General features: G+C 33.7%; 2 protein-coding genes across 2 annotated transcripts in view; both read left to right on the forward strand.

Moving 5' to 3' along the window:
* Positions 1 to 8,393, forward strand: part of LOC134270218 (mucin-19-like) — a 67,499-nt gene extending 59,106 nt beyond the window's left edge. Inside the window, exons 93-111 of the mRNA XM_062752409.1 lie at positions 69 to 325; positions 451 to 589; positions 1,008 to 1,245; positions 1,500 to 1,546; positions 1,827 to 1,985; positions 2,595 to 2,747; positions 3,281 to 3,533; positions 3,790 to 3,833; positions 4,243 to 4,318; positions 4,691 to 4,840; positions 5,156 to 5,208; positions 5,444 to 5,611; positions 5,805 to 5,966; positions 6,236 to 6,388; positions 6,656 to 6,852; positions 7,337 to 7,438; positions 7,545 to 7,608; positions 7,706 to 8,002; positions 8,206 to 8,393. Of these exons, the coding sequence (XP_062608393.1) occupies positions 69 to 325; positions 451 to 589; positions 1,008 to 1,245; positions 1,500 to 1,546; positions 1,827 to 1,985; positions 2,595 to 2,747; positions 3,281 to 3,533; positions 3,790 to 3,833; positions 4,243 to 4,318; positions 4,691 to 4,840; positions 5,156 to 5,208; positions 5,444 to 5,611; positions 5,805 to 5,966; positions 6,236 to 6,388; positions 6,656 to 6,852; positions 7,337 to 7,438; positions 7,545 to 7,608; positions 7,706 to 8,002; positions 8,206 to 8,249 (2,756 nt within the window). The 3' untranslated portion in view covers positions 8,250 to 8,393. The remainder of the gene's footprint in view (positions 1 to 68; positions 326 to 450; positions 590 to 1,007; positions 1,246 to 1,499; positions 1,547 to 1,826; positions 1,986 to 2,594; positions 2,748 to 3,280; positions 3,534 to 3,789; positions 3,834 to 4,242; positions 4,319 to 4,690; positions 4,841 to 5,155; positions 5,209 to 5,443; positions 5,612 to 5,804; positions 5,967 to 6,235; positions 6,389 to 6,655; positions 6,853 to 7,336; positions 7,439 to 7,544; positions 7,609 to 7,705; positions 8,003 to 8,205) is intronic.
* A 5,340-nt stretch (positions 8,394 to 13,733) lies between these two features.
* On the forward strand, positions 13,734 to 14,805 carry LOC134270219 (galanin receptor 2b-like). Its single transcript, XM_062752410.1, has one exon. It carries the CDS (start codon positions 13,753 to 13,755, stop codon positions 14,803 to 14,805), a length of 1,053 nt encoding a protein of 350 aa, XP_062608394.1. The 5' UTR covers positions 13,734 to 13,752.
* The last annotated feature ends 8,446 nt before the right edge of the window (positions 14,806 to 23,251 follow it).

A 23,251-nucleotide genomic window follows, 5' to 3' on the forward strand; every position in this document is an offset into this window, starting at 1 on the left:
AAGCTCTCAAATGCTCAAATTTTGAAATGAGTAACCAAATATATTACATTTTTTTATATATATTACAGCATGTGTCGAGACGATGATTGCTCAAGGAAGCAACACAAATGCAATCAGCATTGTCCTGCCAAGTTTGACATCTCCTTTAAATATCTTAAGTGGAACTGGAGTTTCACTTGTTGAGCCCACACCAAAACTGGAATTTATCCTTCTTGATCAGGACGAGTCGTCTGCTGTGACAACAGTGACTTTTGATACTACGAACGTATCTAAGGTCAAGGTCACTTTGTTGGACAAAGACAACACAGAAGTGAAAACTACAGAGGTATTTTGATTTACGGAATTGGCTATTTTTAATAATATGCTTGAAGGGAAGATTTACATGATTAAAATAATGTAAAATATATATCAGTTTGCATTGAATTTGAACAATGAAATTTTGTTTTATAGAACACTCCAATTGGTAATAAGATTACTGCGAACCTTGGTGGATCCGAGGGACAAAGAATAAGAATTGAGCTTACGAAATCTACATCAACGCAGGGTGTTACCATATCTTCTCTTATTGTTAGAGCCTGTATAGAAATAGGTAAGTTAAGAGAAAAATTACCAAATTTCGAGTTGAAAATATAAAAATACCTAAGACCAGTAGTAAGTTACAATGCCTGTAGTGTTTCTAGTGATCCATGTTCTTGCTCAATTTACGAGTCGTGTTTGTACAAAATTTATGATTTTTATCATTAATCGTTTACTACATCTTTTCCATAACAAGTATTCGGAATGTTATTTAAAAGAAATATGACAGTTAAATCAACAAAAAACAACTTACCTGAAATTTTCAAATATAAAGATAAGTCTTTTGGTTTCAAGAGTCCTAGCTAGTCCTAGGTGAACTAAACCATGAAATTATACACATAACTTGACACATTTAACTAATAATAGGTATTACGTTTGGTATATTAACTTCCCATGGTCTCCATTTGATTATTTTTTTTACTGTCTTCTAGTTTCCTCTACAACAACAGTCGTTACTTTGCCCACCACCACCTTCCAAACCACCACCGCAAAACCATGTGTGTTCAACAAGGAAGTATTTGTTCAAAACTTTGGGTATCAACCTGCTGACGTCATCGGTTACGTCAATAAAGATAATGATGACTCTGTTATCTCTGAGTCCGAAAAGATTTACGTTGGTGACTCTTTAGATGACGGTGTTGTGGTCATAATTAATGGATGTAGTAACTGGTATGTTATTTGTTTGTGTTGACAAGAATTATTGTAAAAAAAAAAAACCAGTCATCTTTGCAAACACAATATATACACTTGACATTTTACACTTGTTGTGCTGATTTCAAAGCTGGTTTCATAGATTTTAGATATTTGATATTTTATTATTAGAAAATATTGAAAACAAATCCCTAAGTGATAACAAGCAAAGACAAAAAAGTTAAAACAATATTTATCAGGATATATTTATGCATGTATATTTTGACATTTAGTTCCTGTACTGATGGATATATGAACTGTCAGATTGGATCTTGTGAAGGTAAGTGAAAACAAACCTGTCGACTTCAACATGTTAATTTCATTGAAAACAAACCTGTCGACTTCAGCATGTTAATTATATTGAAAACAAACCAGTCGGCTTCAGCATATTAATTTCATTGAAAACAAATTTATCGACTTCAGCATGTTACTTTCATTGAAAACAAACCAGTTGACATCTGTATGAAAATTTCATTGAAAACGAATTTGTCGAAATCAGCATGTACATTTCATTGCTTTAGTTTAGTTTAGATTCTAATGGTAACAAATATAATTTTTAGAATGCACATACCAGTCATGGAGTGAATGGTCTCAATGCTCCAAACCTTGTGGTATTGGTCGCCGAGAGAGAACTAGGATCCTCACCACCACTCTTACTCCAGATCACTGTAAAGAGACATTAATAGAAACGGAGGATTGTAATACTGAACCGTGTCCAAGTGAGTTACTTCTGTGTCCCTCAAGTCTGTTACTTATGTGTTAAACGAACAACAACACATGTAGTTCAAGAGAAATCACTAAAAACTACCCTACTAGGAGAATTCCTCCAACACAAACGACACTTGTTCAAGACTAAGCGCTGAAAATTACTTTAGTGGGTGAATTACTCAAACACAAAGATATTTATAGAGAAACCACTGAACTTGATCAAGTGAGTGTATGAAAGTTAAAGTTAAAGTTAAAACATTGAATGTTGACCAAGTGTGTTTATTTTTCTGCCACAAACAAACTTTGAAGTAAAAAAGTATGGGTATGAATCAAATGAGTAACATAATATGATTCCCTAAATTCTTTTTAAAAAATCTTAGAAAGGATGTTTCGTAACCTTTTGAATTATTTAAATAAAATATTTTTACATCTTATATAACTCTTTTAGATAACAAAGTTTATAAAACTTTAAATTATTTAAAGTTAAATACATCCACATGTTTAAATAGTTACTGTAAAAAACACCCACTTTTATTTGTAAGCTCATTACTTGAATAACTTATGAACATTCCTGTTATTATATGCCAAATTGACCTCGAACATTCTGAAATGATTTGTAGCAACCACCCCAGTTTGTGAGGCCTGGTCCGAATGGTCCGCGTGCACAGCTGTGAATTGTAAGCCAGGAACAAAGTCAAGGACAAGAGATTGTGCAGGAAATATGGACTTTGAAAACGAGGCTTGTTTCAAACTTGATGAGAATTGTACCAATGGTAATTAGTATGGAATTTTCTGTAGTTACTTTGAATGCCTCAAAGATTATACATAATTGTCATGAATTGCTTAATAGCTGAATATTTAATTTATGCAAATGCTTTGGAAAACCTCTTTGAATACAACGATAGTTATATTTTCTCTCTTGATAATTTTTCTTATTTTAAAAAGAAATTATATGTAGTTGACCTTTAAATAAGAAATGTGTTGTCGTTATTATATCTTGTACGGTGGTTAAAATCATTTTTTGGCGTATTAATAATATAATACTTCAAGCAATATTTACAAAAAACTCATCATCAATTTAACTGAGGAACAATAAACTTAAATATCATAATAAATTAAGAATTTGTATTGCATAATTACAATTATCTACTTACTTCAGATTCACTAAAATTCCCTTGCATGAGAAGTTAAACAGCTGTATTGATCTCACATTATAAGTTTTAAAATACCATATACTATTCTTTTTTAACAGAATGAATCTTTTATCCAATATCAAGTTAAATGCAATAAACTTTTATTCGTTTAGTAAACTGCACTGAGAATGAGGAATACGTGAATTGTTCTGGAGTTGTAACGAATTGTCCATTAACCTGTCTGGATCTGCGCAATCCCGGAAGCTGTGTGGAACCAGACGACTGTCAGCCGGCCTGTCACTGCAAGCCTGGTTACGTTAAAAACGATGACGGCATATGTGTCAAGGAAGAGGAATGCCCATGTTACCATAACAACCAACCCGTACCGGAAGGTCACATTATCAGCACTTCTAAATGTGAAACATGGTCAGTGTAAAGTCTCTGATTTACGGCTATTTAAAATTTTAAAATAATTTATCATTGGCATAGACATATGTATTTTGATGAACACTTCCTTTTTGCCTCCTTGATTCAACCTGTTTTAAATGAAGTAAAATATCCACGAAACATTGTTTGAGCTTTGGTTGTTTTTCTAAATTCATTTGGGTAATATCTGCTACCTAATTATTTATTGAAATCGTGACAACTGTTTACCTACAATGGATGATATCTTTAATTTCAGTAAATGTGAGAACAAGCAAATGTCGTGCTCAGTCAATGCCTCTTGTAAGTATTCCACTACACAGTACTAAGACTGTGAATGATTAGCGATATTCTTGTGCAAAGTTCAACTTTCCAAATCTTCCCAATACTATTTTTGGTGTTTAAATGTAAACGTTTATTCTTTTCTTTTACATTCGCTATTGTAATAAATATGAACTAAATATTCATTTCTTGATTTTTATATACTTGACTTTAGGACTTTAATTTTCATTATAGTTTTCTTTTAAAAGTATCTCAATATGTTTCATAAATTACTGAATTTATAATAGCAAAATCCTAATCGTTATTGGATTAATTTCTTTCATGAATATTATTTGCCAAGAAAAGAATTTGCTAAGTATGTAGCTCATTGTTATGTATTGTTGAAAAAATTTGCTTATTTTCTAAAGTGTGTGTGTATTTGGACTTGCAGGCTGTGAGTACACGGAATGGCAGACCTGGTCAGAATGTAGCACTACATGTGGAGCCGGAACACAGAGTCGCTACAGGTATTATAAACCTGTATACTATATATATAATAGACAGGTGCTTTCCAAGTAACTTAATTTCTAATGACATAATTACCTTCTAAAATGAAAACTTGATGTGAAACAATGTTGCTAGTGAAGAGAACTTTTTGATTTGGCGTTACAATACATTTTGGATTATATATATGTAATGAACCTTTATAGACAGTGACAAATAATGTTAGAAATGACGCTAAGGGGTATTTTATTCAAATCAAACGTTTGATCCGTGAGATTTCTTACCTCTCACAAGTCTTTGACTTTACTAGAAAGAAATTAAAAAAGCTTCTTTTCAAATGACTTATTGTGTACGAAATGCACCACTGAAAAAAAATCAATTTTAATTTTTTATAGGGAAGTCAAGAAAGGAGATGCCGGTAACTGTCCAGATGTTCATGAAACCAAGGGATGCGAATCCACTGCCACAGAATGTGTACAGTGTATCTACCAAGGAAAGACATACGCAGTAGGCGATATTGTGTCATCCGGAAATTGTGAAATATGGTCAGTTTACAAGACAAAAAGATATTTTTAAAAAATTTTTTTAGGACCTTTTCTAAACTTGAGTTTTATGTTTAGATCTTTGTCCTTAAAAAAAATAATTTTTAAAAAAATGTATACAGCTATTAAATATCCCATTCATATTATATTTTTAATGTATTTTTAAAAAACTCTGTGTAAGGATAAAATTTGACCAAAGTTTTGTTTGTTTAAAAATGCTATAATTATAAAGATATATTTTAATCTTTTATGCAGCATTCTTTATTTTGTATTCTGAATGAGGGTAATATTTTTTTTTATAAATTATTTATTTGACAGCTACTGCTACAATGTAGGAAACGTCATGTGTAAACCAGATCCTAAACAAGATGGTACGTATCATAGTAGAATAAATAAAAACAAAATATATGACAAAAATTTAATTATCTTGAAAGGCATAAATGAAGAAATAAATCTTTCTTTGATTAATCTGAATTTTCAATATATTTTTTTAATTACACTTGTAGACTTTGATAATTTAATTATCAGACAATAGTAATATCGGTGGGGTAAGTTTCGCCTGTATATTATGTACCTGATTGGTTTTTTTCTCTCTCTAATTTTTAGTAAATGGCACTTGGTCATCATGGCAGACGTGGAGCTCTTGTAGTTCCACCTGCTCTGGAGGTCACAAGAAGAGAACTAGAACATGCAACAACCCCACACCTTCCTGTAACGGTCTCCCTTGTAGTGGCTCAAATGAGGAGACAGGGCCCTGCAATCAAGACATATCTTGTAAATATGGTTAAATAGAATATAGCGTAACGACAATCAAATGAATTGAATGATAGCTTATTTGTATTATATGTAATGCACTGTGTCATATGCTTAAACGGTCAAAACTATGGATTCCACTTTTTGTTAATATCGTGAAAGAATATATCATATATTTGAGATGATTGAGTGAGGTAAAATAATTTCTCCTCAGGTTGTATAACCACCCCATGGAGCGAATGGACAGACTGTACTAAGACTTGTGATGGACCAGGAAAGCAGTTCAGAAACCGTCAGTACGTGGATCCAGCAGATGCTAATGTCTGTAACGAAACACTTGTGGACGACAAGGACTGTGGCACCGACCCATGTATTAGTAAGTCCATCATTATTTAGTCTCCGTAACACGGTAAAAATCACCATGCCCGTCAGTCTGTCCTGTGCATATGTGAATGAAATTACTTCGTGTTTCAATTACTGCTCCTCGTTACGCAAATTATTCGAGAAATATCCACATTAAACTTGCACGGAGGCTCATATACATAAATGCTTATCGTATTTGGTTTTTTCGTAGCATGAATTTAAGCTCATTAATATCATACAGAACATACACTGTACGGTTCAAATTTGCTTTGATTTTTGCAGCTGAATGCGAGATATCAGAGTGGTCGGCTTGGACAGATTGTGTTGTACCATGCGGAAAAGGCAAAGTTACAAGAGTTCGTCAAATTATTGTAAATGCTACAGATTGTCCCAAAGATCTGAAGGAGGAGAAGGACTGCGACAATGGAGACTGCAGTACGTAAACAGACACTCATGTTGTCACGAGTATCATTTTTGGTATTCTAAAGTCTTAAAGAAACAAAACGAAAATATTTTAATATATTCCATTTTCGCATATTCTATTAAGAGATTAAGCATAAACCATCTCCTATTTCAAGGATTTTGCCATAAACTTATTAAACTCATTCTTAACTACTCTGATAAAAAGATTAAAGATATTGAAAAACGCAGAAAAAAAATGTTTTTAAATATCAAAGGTAATTGTAACTGTGTACCTTGCAGCTTGTCCTGATGATCAAATATGGTCTAACTACTCACTGTGCCAACGAACATGCGAGACCCGGGACAAGAACATTGACGATCTGTGCAATAAGATTGAGCCGGGCTGTGTGTGTCCAGCAGGACTTTACATGGAGAACAATAAATGTGTCAATATCACAGAGTGTCAGAAATGTGTCATTAATGGCACCGAATATCAGGTAGAATATTTAAAACATCAAAATTTACTTTATAGTTTAGAATGTATAGTTAACTGAAAATGCAAATTCTATAATCAGAACCCGTATTGAAATTTATAATCATTTTGTGTAATTTTTTTCTACAAACGATCATAAAATGTAATGTACTAATTTCTCATAAAATTTAACGCCAACATTTATTACTACCGTTCATTGAAGACGATACCATTCTAATTATTTTCCTAATCAAAATGTGGGAAGGGGATACTGGAAAACGGATACTAAAAGCATGAATATGCTATATAAAGTTTAACTTCCAGTACCCTTGGAATGAGGGTGGTAATTAAAAAAAATTTATATATATCTTACTCAAAAATTATATCTTACTCCCAATCGTTCATATTGTGCTTTTCTCATAAAACCCTGTGATAAAAGATTTTATGAGAAGCCACACCTGTATACTGTATGTGCCCCACAGTAATAAGTTTACCTGTTGTTTTACCAGCCCTCGGAGCCTATTCCTTCCCCTGACTCCTGCCAGTATTGTGAGTGTTCTGACGGGGAGATGGTGTGTAGTCGCCGCTGTGAGATACCCGTCTGTCCAGAGGTAAGACTCGCGTGCATGTTCCCAAATCATCCATTAGAATAATGGTTTTTATGATTTTCTGTTGGCTTAAATAATGACTTATATAACTTGTTGTTTATTTTACAAGGGAGAAGAGCTTTCGTACGAAGGTGTTACAGATAGCTGTTGTCCAAGATGCAAACCAATAAAAAGTAAGCTTTTGGAACTGTCCCAAAGGATTATGTAATTCGAAGTAAGTTATATACAAAAGAACCATGCATTTTAAAAACTTTCCATTTTCTCTTTCAGCAACATGTCAACTTCATACAGAAAAACGAGTCATCAACGACGAGAAAACTGGCTGTGTGTCTGTTGGTGAAGTAGAGTACACCTACTGTTCTGGCTCGTGTGGAATCTCTAAGTACATGCCCACCATTGTTCCTACGGGATCAACAGAAGACGGCTTCGACAAGACCTGTAAATGTTGTACCGGAGAATCTGCCGGGGAGAAAATTATCAGTGTTAGGTGCGGCCCTGAGCAAACTCTACAGGAAGCCAAGATTAAGATCGTCAACAAATGTAGCTGTGACGTGTGTAGCCTGACAGGTCAGTCCGAATATTAAAGCGGCTTATTTTTGATTTTGTGGAACTGGTTGAAATGGTCAAAATGTACGAATTAAGATTTGCTTAGATATTAAGCATTTAATTGAAAGAAAATTTTCTTCTTATGTAAGAGAATTTTATCTGAATTATCATCGTCATCATCATAATCATCATAATTATCATCGTCATCTTAATTATCATTGCAGAGAGTGAACAGAACCAAGCGTATGGAGCGCCAGGGAGACGATAGAGACAATTAGTGATAATTAACATTTTACAATTAACTCACTTCTACAGAAGACCACAAATGTTTGTTAAATGAATTTATAAATATTATATACATATATATTTTATTGTTTATTATGAGATATCTATTAAAAAGTATGCAGGTTTACTTTTGGAGTTTCGTTTTTTTATGTGTTTGAAAAGATAAGTGTTGGACACAGATGGAGTACTGGATTAGTTCGTTTAAATCTCATTTCTATTGATTTGATGTTAAAAAGTTATTCTACAAGTTGCAAATTATCAAATCCTCTCTTATGGAGTGGAAAAAGTAAAGATAACAAAGACAGATAAAAAGCCAACACCACCAAATCCGTGCATACGGTATAAAACACGGTCCCCAGAATTTCCGGTGGTAAGATCAGGTGCCAAAGGAAGGTAAGCTTCCCCTACGAAGCGGACACGGGCCAAGAAACAGTGACTTAAAAAGATGAAATCCGTATAACCTCAACTTGTTTGTCAGCAGTTTGTCTCGGTCAGACGGTTTCAAAATTGATCGAACATGCTCTTGTCTCTTGAGTATCGGAAGAATTGGAATATACACTCACTCCATATGCAGGTGAAAGCGCAATAATATGTTTGAACAGACATTGTATTCTTTGAGATTTAAACGCTGGCAAAATTGGGCATGAAAATGTTTTGGTAAAAATATCGCAAAGGTATTCTCACCATGTCAGAACAGTCTCTCTCTCTCTCTCTCTCTTAGACCAAAAGTTATATAATCTGAGAAATATGTTGTTTTTAATTTTGGCCTTTCATGCAGGAAGTATGTAAACAATGACTGATGTATCAAACATAGTAAACAAAGTGTATGTCTTTTACTGACAAGGGTGGAACTATCATAATAAGATTCCTACCAAAATAATTGTTCCTACATTTTCGAAAAATAAAGACATGTTTGATAAACCTAGCTACTTTTATCACTGGATAACAAACATTTGGTAAACAAGCCTAATATTAAATTGAAATATTCTTACACATTATATTCACTACGAAAAAATAATAACCTGTCAAACGCAGGAAGATAATATATTTTGACTAAGAGATGGCAAAAAAGATGTGGAAATACGAGGGTTGATCCAAAAGTAATGTCACAACTTTGATAAAATTGCTATAAATCGACGTAATGCAACAAAATTATACATGATGAAAGCTTTATTTATTTCAAATCAGATCTGAAAAAAATCAAAGGAATATAATGGACAGTTTCCAAAATATCGTACGTCAGGGATATAGAGGATGCGATGTTAAGACGATAAGAAATTCATAGCTATTATCTTCAATATGACTGTGTTATTGGCATAATAACAAGAAACGTCACAAAAGAAAAGATGAAAATTATGAGACATCAAGGGATTGCGAAGCAGAGGTGTGCATATTCCAGAAATGTCTCATCTCACTGAATATTGTGCACTGACTACAAGACAAAAACAACCCATCAAAGACATAATAATCAAACATTAATTTCTATATGCAATATACGTCCCGATAAACTGTTTTTTCTATCAAGAAATTCATCTTCGAAATCATTTTAACAATTCAACAATCAATTAATTAGTCAAACCCCGCTTACATATGAGTATTCAAGTCCATTTTTGCCATGGGAAATCCAACAGTTCATGATCAAAAGAGCACACAAAAATCCACATAGGTACTATGAAACGAAGATTCTGTAGAAGTCATAAAATTATATATAGTGATATGAGATGCTGCAAATAAGAGATGAAAGTTCCAAATATTATACAAGATTGGCGGTGTCAATTCTTTGAAAGTGTCCCTTTTTCTCTTTTTTTCTTCTCTCTCTCTCTCTCTTTCTAGGAATAGCTAGTTGCGGTAAAGAGATTTGGGTACACACAAGTGTTATGGAAGTACAGCGTCATATACAAATTTGAATTTTTCGATTAAAATTCGTATATGACAATTTGTCATACACAAATTTTAATTGAAAAATTTAATTTTTGTAGAGGACAGTTGGCAAAGATGTTCAGCTACGTATACAAGTACATGTACACGAATATGGACCGACACCCAATCGCGGTGTACCGGTACATGTATGTACATGTACCACCCCCTGCTTTTCAAGCTCAGGGGTGGTGTGAGTGGGAAGGTGATACGGGTGTTATAATAAAGATTTCCTATATTTCGCAAGAAAGGCATCTTTTCTTTAAGACTTTAGGAAAAATTAGAACATACATGTACTTTTTTTTAAAAATATTTTTTAATCGGCTAATGACTATTTCTAGCATTTGTAATAACATAGCCCCACTTCCTTTTCTGCAGCTGACGTTTTGACTATTGATCAAGAAAATTGGGTAATGTGATGTTGAAAATATAAAGCTTGATTATAATTTCATTTCAACATACCGAGGTATTTGTTGCATGCGATTTACATACATGTATGTACTAGTGTTGGCAAATCGGACGATTTTTAGTAACCGGTTACTCGCTCAATCTTCCGATCGAGTACCCGGTTACTCGGATGATTTATTCATATGTATCATTTATCTCATCTTTTACTCATCGGTTCTAATAAAATACAAAGGTATTGTGAATTAACTTTATTTATCAACTTAAAAAGAACACGCACGAAATATCTTGAATTTTAAATATAATTATAATCAAAAAATTAATTAAATAGAAGAAAAAAAAATTAATGTTTCACGCTATTTTACAATGGCGTTCATCAGTTTTACTTTTCAACCCCCGATATACATGTATGTCACGCTCAAGGGCAATAATAATTTAGAAATTTGAAGTCACGATAACTCCAGTTCACATTAATTACATTTTACAGGTAGGGAATCAGCTGTTCTTTAAAAATACTTCCAAGCTATACATGTACATGTCTTTGGCGGTATCTTGTTAAATTATTTAATGAGGTTATTATAATATAGGTCTTCAAATCTTGTATAACCTGCTGGCAATCAAAGCTATCAATTAAGTGTGAAAACTGATCAATCGTATTAGTGAAACCATAAATCATTAAGTCTAACGGTAAAGAAAATTAGAGAAATATTTATTTGTACGCTTACAAAGAAATTAATATTTTATATTTCAGTTATTTACCCTATAAGATGCATTTTATCCGAGTAACCGAATAGCAATTTTACTGATACTCGCATCGTTCGACGGTTAAAAACTCGTTGCCAACACTAGTATGTACCCTTAGAAAAAACACATTCGAAGACCCAAAATTACATATTTGATTGGGGGAAATGGATGTAAATAAAAACCTGTCCAATTGATATCGGTATTGTAGAGTAGGATTTTCTCCCATAGCCAGCTTTCACCCCAGAAATCGTACTCTAAAATAGGATTTCTCCCTGAGGGCAAATCTCACACCAGAGTCAAATTTTCCCCTCCTTCTTTCTCAGAGTAGGATCTCCCCCTCGTCATAATCAATATAAACCACAGCCGGAACACTTTTGAAAAAAAATTTATTAACGACAAACTGATTCTTAAAAGGTAATTGACTGGTGTTTTTTTTTTTCATTTTATGTTGTTTGAATTTTCTAAGCATATATTTCAAATCATGGAATTTCAACCAAAATATATAGCTTTCAAAAGAAATGTAAATACATGTATTCTCAAAATATGATGAAACAAACAAAAAAATGGATGTCTGGATTGTGTAAAATATGGAAGTACATTCTTGAATTTGTCCTCAGAAACTTTGAAGCAAGAAAAATTAATACATTTTATAATTTTTTTAAAGAAACATGTTGAACTGTAAAGTTGCATATTTGAACTTTTCCTTATATTATTTCATTTTGGCTTGGTCGTACATTAAGTTGTTTCACTCCAAAAATATCACTTCTAAATTGTGAAAGGCATCTAATTTAGCCAAACTTTTTGAATTTTAATAGGAAAAAGTTTGTTTGTGTTATTTATCCTTACGGATTTTATATTTGCCCTTTTAAAATTACATTGAACAATACATGAATAACAGGTATTCTTAGAGTATGCTTGTCCCCTACCGACAAGTGAAATCTAGTTAAATCTAGTTTAAAATTTTCTGTAAAAATTCATTGAAGTGGAACGAAGTGCAAAGTTGAAATTCGCTTACCAAAAATTAGCTCAATATCTCCAGTCGTGTAGAAAAACATTGCGAAAAACTGTTAAAAAATAAAAAGGTCGTAATTCCTTAAAAGACTGAAGCGAAACGAAAGGCAAACATGAATTTAATTCAAGATATACTCCTATACCAAAAATCAGCTCAATGTCTTACAGCATTTGGAAAAAAAGTGCGGAAAACCATTTGGGACAGACAGAGGGTCAGCTATAGACAGACAGTCGGGCGGACAGACGCAGAGGAAATTTATAGTCCTCTCCAGTTTCATCAATTTACTAGTATTTGAATTTAAAAACAAATGGTTTGACGGTATAGCCAAGAAAAAATCGGATTGAAATATTTCATGTTCAATACATCTTGTCACCATTTTGAAGAAGGGACACTTGTAGCAATGTGCCAACCATTCCTCCTCGAAAATAAGTAGAGCAATTAGATTTTATTGGGGGAAAAATTGGCTCTGGGGGAAATCGCACTCATGATTTCCCCCGGAAAATTGACTCTGGCGTGGGATTTCCGTAGTGAAAATCCTACTCTACAGCCAGTTTTCCTGGGGAAAATCCTACTCTAGAGCCAGTGTTCCGGGGGGAAATTCTACTCTAGAGCCAGTTTTCCGGGGGAAAAGACTTTAGGGGGGAAAAGCCTACTCAACAAGACCGGTACATCTTAAAGTGTGGTGAAATGTACGACATTTCTGAATTGATTTAGAAATGAATTATTTACCGTATTGCGCAGAGTTCAATTTCTTTTATTTTAGATCTAAGAGAATCAATTTATCTTCAAATAATGTCCTTTGAATTAAATCAGGGTGCAGTAAATACTTTTGAATTTCATCAAATAAAAAAAATTGATGTACATCAATAAACAAAGACTTGCATTGATTCTTTTCTATACCTCATAAAGCACTGGATTTACATATAAATAGCTTTGGAGGCAGATAAATAACCCCATGATATATTACTATAGACATTTAGAGTGTTGTGCAAATACTTTTTCACTTCTTTAAAATATATTCTAACTCATTACATTATACATGAAGTGGATTACTACCTATAATAGTTTTAGAGCTCCATATACCTCTTTGATCTGCTGCGCATGCCTGGTGAATGTCCATTGGTCATTAACAGATTCAATCCATTTGCTAGTAATTGGTTATTTCGTCAAATGATTAATTGCTTTTCAAATGCATGACAATACAGCCATTTAGAAATTACAGACAATAACAGGCAATCATTTGATACCGTTGATAGTAACAAGAAACGTTTGATGTGCGGTCAAAGTATCGTTGATGGGACACAAAATTACATGTAGAGTGTAGCAAAAATCACAAAAGTAACTTGCGCTGTATTCATATTTCGTTAATCAGTTAATAAGTGGAAGTTACTGGTATAGCGAGATCAAAATGTCGTTTGGATTCTCAAACGTCAGTGAATCCAGTATTCCAAACATTACCTTTGGCTACAGTGATTCCAACATGTCTAACACAACAGCTGAAGCACAAGAGCATGTCTTGGATTGCAAATGGCACCTTCCATTAATGGAGTGGTTGAAAGTTGCTATGTTAACATTTGGTTTTATTGGAAACGGACTGACATTGTTCATAATTACTCTGAAAAAGGATTTACACAATAAAACGTTTGCTGTCATTGCCTGCCTCGCTTTTTCTGATTGTATCTACTGTTTGGGGGGATTATTGTGGGGTCTTATGTACTATGCCTACATGGACCCAACTAACTATAGAAACCTGCAAAATTGTACCGGTGAATTCTTATACCAATACATAAAGAAAGTGATTATAGTTCTTATGTCTTCAACATACCTTGCCTCTGGCTTTTTAATTGCTGTTCTATCAGTGTTCCGGTACATCATCATTTCTTACCCGCTTAAAGCAAACATTCTTCTGACCAAAGGAATTGTTATAATGACCATCGGTGTGGTTTTTATCGCTTCCTTTATCTTTGGGGTTTTAAAAAGTTTCGTTTTAAGCGAGAAAATCGAGAGAACAGTTGATGTTTTTGTTTCTTATCTCGCACCTCTAAGTATCATGGTGATATTCCATGCTCTTAAAATAATTAATCTCAAAAGGAATAATCTGCAGACGACAAACTCCTCGGTACGGAAGATGGAAGTGATCGTTGTCATGGTGGTGCTTGCTTTCTTTCTTCTACTTCTGCCGTGGCACGTGCTGGCAATCCTGTTCGAGTTCGGGCTTTACTCTCCAGAGTATGTGGCACAAACCGTTTCCTCTCTCCTCTTCCAACTCAATAACTGCATTAACCCTGTGTTTTATGCCTTCCTGTCGCCTCGTGTCAGGGAGGGGATATGTCCTTGTTGTGTTCGGAAGAAGAAAAAGACAAGAAATGTAACAGACACTCAGTCTTCATCTATAGCGAACAGTTCCAGCTGTTCTACAATTCAATCAGCAACTTTTACTTCATTTCAACAAACCACCTGAACAAATCGCAAGTGAAAAAGAATTATTTCAACATACATGTACAATGTATGTGTGAAGTAATCTAGCTACATGTATGTTTTCTAGTGAATGTTTTTTTTTCTCTCATCTTTAATAAATTAAAATTTCCTTGGCCTTATCTCAACACTATACAAAAGGATGACAGTTACACTTTCCTCAATAGTTACAGTGTATGCTAACTACTAGTCAATGACATGCTAAATATGCTTATTACTAGTATGGAACTTTGTTCTCAGTATTCCAGGTTTGATCGCTGGCCATTTTAGTGAAACACCTTAATATGACTTTTCTATTTTTGCGAAAGCGAGGGGACATTTAATCTCAGTCTCCTGTCGGACTGACACAAAAACTTTAACTCATTCTGAATGAGAAGATGTAGGAATTTCATATAGTAAATTCCACTTTTGCATTACCCGTGGCAAGACTTTTTCAAATATACAGTACTATGATTATTTTGACCCTGTGACCTTGAAATTTTACCCACTTATCAAAAATTTTTACATTATATGTACTTGAAATCGGTCTTAATTTTAAAGGAGAAAGTCTTTAATATTACAAACGTGTATTATCTGTGACAAAGGTTTTCTAAATACATTGTGTTTTATTATCCCTGACCTTGAAGTTTGACCTACTTCTCAAAAACTTTACCTTGATCATAACTTTTGACTGATAAAAGATAAGTCTTGTGTATGGAACACCGGGACTGTCTTATAAACATTATATGCAGTGTTTCCTTCATTATATGCGGTACTATTATCATAACAAAAATTGCACTAAAGTAAGATTGTAATGTATTTCTGTGAATCCGCACTATTCAGCTTATTAGAGAGATAACAGATGCGTCTGAACCACTAGGGTGACCTTTTAACCTGAACGATTCCCAGAATATACCATTCATTAGAATGCGGTGGTTTACTTGTTTGCTTGTTTATCGGAAGATTTTCTTGGTCAGGAGGAAGAAGCAACCAAGGAGATTGGGGGTGATCAGAGTTCCGGTGTTTGAATAAATTATCTACAGAAAATAATATTTCAAAATTATGCAAAAGATTGGTAATTATTTTAAAAGTGCATTAGAAAATTAAAAAGTACGGAAGGTCAGAATAAAAGTAATTACAAATTCAAATTTGGAATAAAAATAATTATTGCAAATTTTAAAGAACAACTAAAATATGCAGGGCAAGTACGGGGGTATAAATGTAGCTCAGTGAGACAATTCGGCAGTAGAAAGCTAGATTTTGTCTCTTTCTGGTTGCATTTATACAGGTAAGATTATTTTATAGACTTGCGCGCGTTTTGGTCAAAATTATTAAATTTTCACATGGCTAATTTTATTTACAGGTTAAACTTTTTATATTATAAGTATTTATATTTATAATAATGTTTAATATCTTGTGTAAAATTATTTATTGTAATTATAGATATTAAAATGGATTGTTTACTTCAATAAAGAGTGGAAAGCTGGATTTTGTGTCTTTCTGGTTGCATTTATACAGGTTGGGTAACATTGCCACTCCCCATAATCTGTAATGCGCTGGACATGCAGAAAGAGAATAAATAAATCCGAGGGAGATAAGATGCAAACTGGGACATTGGAGGAAGTTTTTTTCCCTGGCCCTTAAAACCTTTCACATGCGGAAAAGCGAAGAACGATCCCGGAAGTTTACAACCAGATCCAGTAGCCAGACAAAATTATATATTTACATCCACTGAATAATTTCTCCTTTATTTCTTAAGAAAACCCATTGCATTAATCACTGCATGAACTACATTAGGCATGTCGCCTGTACAAATTTTTTACCAGTGGCTGTTCCATCAATGAAACGTTTAAAGACGTTCACATCATTAATACAATAATTAACCTTTTTAATCCTACATTAAATGATTATTTAAATAGATATAAATATAAACAATAAAATGTCTTTCTTTGTTTGTTATTACTAGAATTAACGGTCGCAGCTATTGCAGAAAAAATTTACACAACCCGCTTACGCGGGTTATGTATTTTTCTGCAACAGCTCCGACATTCATTCCCGTAATAACAACCAAAGAAAGCATTTTATTGTTTAAATATAAATTCCCAAAAAGGAACATTAAATTTTTATGAAACTATTTTAATTATATGAAGTAGGTTTTACATTATATTGTGTACAACTTCCATTATATGCAGTCCTTCTTTCATTATATGATGTAATTATGTCATTATATTATGTTCATCTGTCATTATATGAGGTGTTTTTATCATTATATGAAGTGCTTTTAACATCACACGCTGTAGTTCAAACATTATATGCAGTAAACACAACAATATATTATGTACTTCTAAAATTATATACAGTATATTCATCATTATATGTACATGTAGTTATTATGATGATGCTGATCGTTAAATATTATTTCCGGTCCAGTTAGCATTCCGTGGGGTAGATTTTGTATTCCGTTATGATGTAGACACAGTATTATATTGGCGGTGCTTTCTTCTTTATGATGATGATGTTTCGGAAGCTATATACGTACCTTTCGGAACCCCCTTGTTATATTTAGAAAGTTTCACTATTTTCGTTAGATATGAAAATTCTTAATAATATTGGGTTATCCTTAATTATAGGGAATCAACCACACGTAAGCCGAATAATTATGTACCACACAATATTTATCCCTATATCATTATTTATTCAAAAGTGAAAATCAAAAGTTTTCATTATCTTCAATGTCTCTCCGCATATTTCGCTGTCACAGCCTTAATTCTCCTTTGCATGGAATTCATCAAAGTATTTATCTCTCAAACTCTGGCTATATGGGGCATGGGTAACCACGTCGAAAAATTAGTCACTATTTTTTTAGGGCCGTAAGAAGCAATTTCAGTTTGGGGGAAAGGAGAGGGGGTTTTCAGTTCGGGTACTATTAACTATGAAAAATTCCTTGAAAAGCAAAAAAAAAAAGGGGTTATCAAACGTGTTTATTGAGGGGACACAGGCATAAAGTATCTTAATTTCTATAGTATTCTATACATTGGGAAATTATTGGGGAGGGTTCCGCCCCTCCCCTGGACCCTGTTCCCCTCCCGGTTCTTATGGCCATGTTTTTTCAAGGAATTTTGTCGAATTCCTTTTTGTAATGTATGTTTCTACTGCTACATTAAATGATTTGTATTTTCCCAGAGGCATGCATGACCAGGACCAGGACCATAATTATAAGTGAGCATTCACTCATACGCTGAAGGCCTAACGGTTAACCTCTCAAAAACTGTAAAGTTAGAACCTATGGTTAGAAGAGTAGAACCATCTAACAAATAACGATTATTTGTAGTTTTACATACAGTACATACATGTATTTGATTAAAATACCAAACGAACAATTCAATTCAAAGCAAAAATATAAAATAGAACAACGAGGGAGTCAAGATGCAAGTGCATTTTGGCTAGTATCAACGCAACCTCACAATGACTGCATGAGTAGAAAGAAAATATAGAATTCAAATAAACTGATTGCAAACAAGGAATAAAGATAGTGAATGTCAATCCCGAAATATACATGTATATTAAGTGAAATGAAAAAATATTTTGGTAGGCCATCTCTATGAATTTTTGTCTTAAGTTATCGCCCTTGTAAAATTAAATGACATAATGTTTTTGGCACAAGTACTCAATTCTAATAAATTCACTTAAAATAAAAAGATCAAGAATAGACATTTTATACTTTATTTTACAACAACGAAAGAATGTTCTCATTATTTTGGAAATAGAATCATTTCCATTATTTTTAATTGTAAACAATTACGAAAAATCGATATATAATGCATATAAGTAGTTTATTTCACACAAGTTAGAAGGAACTGAGTCAGAAAGACCAAATCAAAAAAAAAAAAAAGAAAGAGAGAATGATCATGAGAATGTGGGGAGACAGAGAGAAAGACACAACGGGAGGGGAGGAGGAGTGAGATGGAGAGATATAGTGAGGGAGAGAAAAGAGGGTGAGAGTGGGCGGTTAATACCTCCCATTCTATTTAAACACCTTCTGCCTACTCTCCTTTCTCTCTCCTAATCACAATTAGCCTCCTACTATCTCTCTCGCTGTCTTTGAGAGAGGGCGAGAGTAGAGAGAGAGAGAGTGGGTGAGAGTGAATCCTACTCTCTCTCCCCACTCTTATGCTATCTTTTCCCACTCTCCCCAGACAAAGTGGGGAAAGATGGAGTAAGAGTGGGAGAGAGTAGAGTGGGAGAGAGAGAGAGATAGGGGGAGTGAGAGTGGGGAGAGAGTGAGAGTGGGGAGAGAGAGAGAGGAGTGAGAGGGAGAGAAAGTGGGGGAAAGGTAGTAAGAAAGGAGAGGGAGTGAGAGTGAGAGTGGGGAGAGAGGGAGTGAGAGACAGAGAGAAGGAGTGAGAGTGGGGAGAGAGAGGACTGGGAGAGGGGAAAGAGAGGGGTGAAAGTGGGGAGAGAGAGAGGGGGGGGGAGAGAGAAAGTGGGGGAGATAGGGATTAAGAGTGGAGAGAGTAAGAGTGTGGAGAGTGAGTTTGGGAGAGAAAATAAATTAAAAGCAATTATTTTTATCGAAATGATATATACATATCTGTTATCTTGATATATGGAACGCCAGGACTGTCTTTTATAGGATTAAACATTATATGCAGTGTTTCCTTCATTATGTGCGGCACTATTTTAATTTTATGAAGTAGTTTTTACATTATATCATATGCAACTTCCATTATATGCAGTACTTCTTTCATAATATGATGTAGATATGTCATTATATTACATGTATGTACATCTGTCATTATATGAGGTGTATTTATCGTTACATGAAGTGCTTTTAACATTATATGCAGTAGTTCAAACATTATATGCAGGAAACACAACAATATATTATGTACTTCTAAAATTATATACAGTATATCCATCATTATATGTAGTATTTCTGTTATTATGATGACGCTGATCGTTAAATATTATGTCCGGTCCAGTTAACATTCCGTGCGGTAGATTTTGCATTTCGTTATGATGTAGACACAGTAACATATGCGGTGTTTTCTTCTTTATGAAGATGATATTTCGGAAGCTACCTTTCGGAACTCTCTGTTCAAAATTCGGTTCTTCTTTCTATCAACTTTATGAACTCCGATCTTTCCTGTTGAATTCAGTACAATAAATACATGCGCGTATTATTTATGTCTCTGATTAAAGCAGTTAATAATTAATGCTCCATAAACTAATCAAAATTTTTTTAAAAGATATAAAGCACTGTAGGGCAATAGAGTAAAAAAAAAATTCCTTTTATTTATGGTATGAAGTAAAGAGAGAGAGGGGGGTTAATGAGTATGATAGAAATATGTTGGGAGTGAAAAAAACTTGAGACATTTCTCTATATCTTTCTTGTGAACAATATGACATTCAAAAAGGTTCTTTTCATATATAAGACAATCAATGTCAAAAGAGATAATAAAAAAATTAACTGATGTCTTCGAGTACGCAGGTCTTTAACAGCGCTTTAAAGAAAACACTACATGTATTTATTTATTTATTCATTCATTTATTTGTAATTAGGGGTGGGATGTGCTAATTCTTCACAATGTAAATTACTCTTTTATCTCTTATTTTATTTGATATTTGGTAGAACCCTCTATACAATTGTATAGAGGGTTCTACCAAATATCTTTTTAAAAGTAAAATCTTGAGGTATACAACCCACGACGGCTTGATCAATACAGGGACGAAGCATTGTTTTTTTTTAATTGGGGGGGGGGGGGGGGGGTTCAGCCGGAGAAAAAACTAACGTGAAGTAAGTGGACAAGCCAAAAAACATTGAACATTTTCAATAGTAAAAGTTATGTTTAGGAAAGGGGGGTTGCTACGTGCGTGTAATGTCTGCTCTGAAAATCGTTTATCTTTTCCTGATACATGACATTTATATAGTATAGCTAAAGACATGTATATCAGCTATTTTTATACGCCATAGTTTAACAATTATAATACAATGGAATGATAAAAATATTTCAATAATAACTGCATCTCTCTCTCATTGTAATCTTCATGTACTGAAGTATTGATATGCTCTCTCTCTCTCTCTCTCTCTCGTTGTTAGCTGCAGAACTGTAGCTCTCAGCTGCTTGAGAAAATTCGGACAGATAAAGCAGAGAGCTACAGATCCAAGCGTTGTAAAAACCTTCGATTTACGCCGACGATTTTTTTGTCGCTACTGTAGGTATTTATTGAGTGTAGTTTATGCTTTCTATGGCTTTTAGAATGGTATCCAGTAATAATTCATATATCTTATAACTCTTATATTAGAAATTTTGTTTACCTTTTTAACGGTACGAAACAGTTCTGTTTATTGTTTTAAAATGTCGGTTTAAAAGAGTTCCATTTCGACGTCCGTAACCACAAACAGCCATTTGGTAGCGTTGAGAGGTAAGTAAATGATCAGGAATTGAAGCTGAATGTAAGATTAATTATTAAATACCATTTAAAATTATTTTCAAAGCTGGGGAAAGTACAAAGTACACGAAAAATACTCATAGTGAGCGACAAAAAAATCGTCGGCGTAAATCAAAGGTTTTTACAACGCTTGGATCTGTAGCTCTCTGCTTTATCTGCTTTATATTTTCTCAGTGAAACTAATGCAATGTCCTACAAAGTTTAAGATTTTTATTTAAAAAAAAAATCAAAATAAAAAGAAAAAAATGATTGCTGCACGACTCCTAATATTTGATTTATTTAATTATGAGATTAAAGTAAACACCCTTGAATTTCGACGTGACTTTAATTCACAGTCGCAGTGTTAAGGCTTTGCACGTTTCAAGATTGTCAATCATTTGTCGCTTAAAGTTTTCAATTAAAGATGTCATTCCCAAATCGCTGAAAATCTCTTCTACGACAGTTTTATCTCCCGCCATTTTTTATGCTTGCGGAACTCGGAAATAACTCTATGCTCATATAAAGGCCGAGGATACCCGTGTTTGCATAACATAATAGTGAATCAACATAATGTAGAAGAGTGCGCACAGTATGGCATAAGCTTTTCACATCAGTTAATAAACACTAAGATCTCATGAAAAGTAAACACAACGAAATGCAAGTTGACGAAATATAATTGTATGTGTAAATGTCATAAAGAGTTGACATAATGTAAAGGAGAGTTAACACGATGCAATAGTAGTGTGGGTTAATGTCATAAAGAGTTGACATCATGTAATGCAAGGTTGACACGATGCAATAGTAGTGTGGGTTAATGTCATAAAGAGTTGACATCATGTAACGGGAGGTGGACACAATGCAATAGTAGTGTGGGTTAATGTCATAAAGAATTGACATCATGTAATGCAAAGTTGACACAATGCAATATTAGTGTTCTGCTATAAGGCAGTGATGGCGTTCCATAGGAATGACTTTGAAATTCCTTTGATATAGGTATAAATCCAGTTAATAAGTCAACGAAATCTAAACAAGCTTGAAATTCAACAATACTCAAATTTGTCCAGTTCCAAGAATCTTTGTTCGTTTTTTGACTCGATTGAGAATAAGTGCCCACAAATTACAGATAGAGGTAGGCAGATATTGTAACACAGTTATACCAAGAGATTAAAGATCGATGTTGTATTAACTGTTGTTGAAGATGAACATCATTTTTTTATTTGTGTATTCGTTCCCTCTTTATAAATAACTAAGAAGTGAATTTTGTACACTCTTTAATAATACATGTATATCGTATGAAATTATTAATCCAGCAAATGTTAAATCTACAAGAAATATTTGTAACTTCATACGTGACTTTGACTGTGACTTATCTGCAAAAAAGTTTTTTTGAACTTTGTTACCGCCGGGCGCATAGTGTTTCACAAACACATCTTGTTTTATTATGAAAGGGGGGGTTATCGCAAAAACCTTCTTAAATTATTTTGTCACTTTTGCAATCGAAAAACTTCCACTGACCTCAGATTTCACTTTTCTCAAATTATAATTTATAATTTCTTACATCATATACATGTATTCACATTGTACGAAAGCCCAATGAGCTCATTTTTGTAGGTACAAAAAATAAATTTTTCGCGTTATAACGCGAAACTTTCACGAATAAACGCGTAACTTTCGCGATATAACGGAAAACTTTCGCGAATAAATGCGTAACTTTCGCGTTATTACGCGTAACTTTTGCGATATAACGCGAAATTTTCGCGACTAAACGCGTAACTTTCGCGTTATTTCGCGAAATAATATGCATATAGTAATGTTACTCCGGAACATAGATCTTGACTGACAGATTAGAACATGAACACAGACGGGAACTCTCAGGAACTTATTTATTAAATGTCATTTCCTCATCAGATGTACTGGAGAAATGATGCGAGAATAGGATAGATTAGTCAACAGAATATTTTTTTATGCGCCCGGATCGATAGATCCAGTGCGTATATTGTTTTTGTCCTGTCCGTTTGTCT

Source organism: Saccostrea cucullata, unplaced genomic scaffold (assembly GCF_032062105.1).
Source record: "Saccostrea cucullata isolate Sc308-1 unplaced genomic scaffold, CSIRO_AGI_Scuc_v1 ctg49, whole genome shotgun sequence".
Lineage (NCBI taxonomy): Eukaryota > Metazoa > Mollusca > Bivalvia > Ostreida > Ostreidae > Saccostrea > Saccostrea cuccullata.

What these genes read in the sequence shown, in the direction of transcription:
- LOC134270219 (XM_062752410.1), top strand. Translation starts at nt 13,753, where the DNA reads ATGTCGTTTGGATTCTCAAACGTCAGTGAATCCAGTATTCCAAACATT.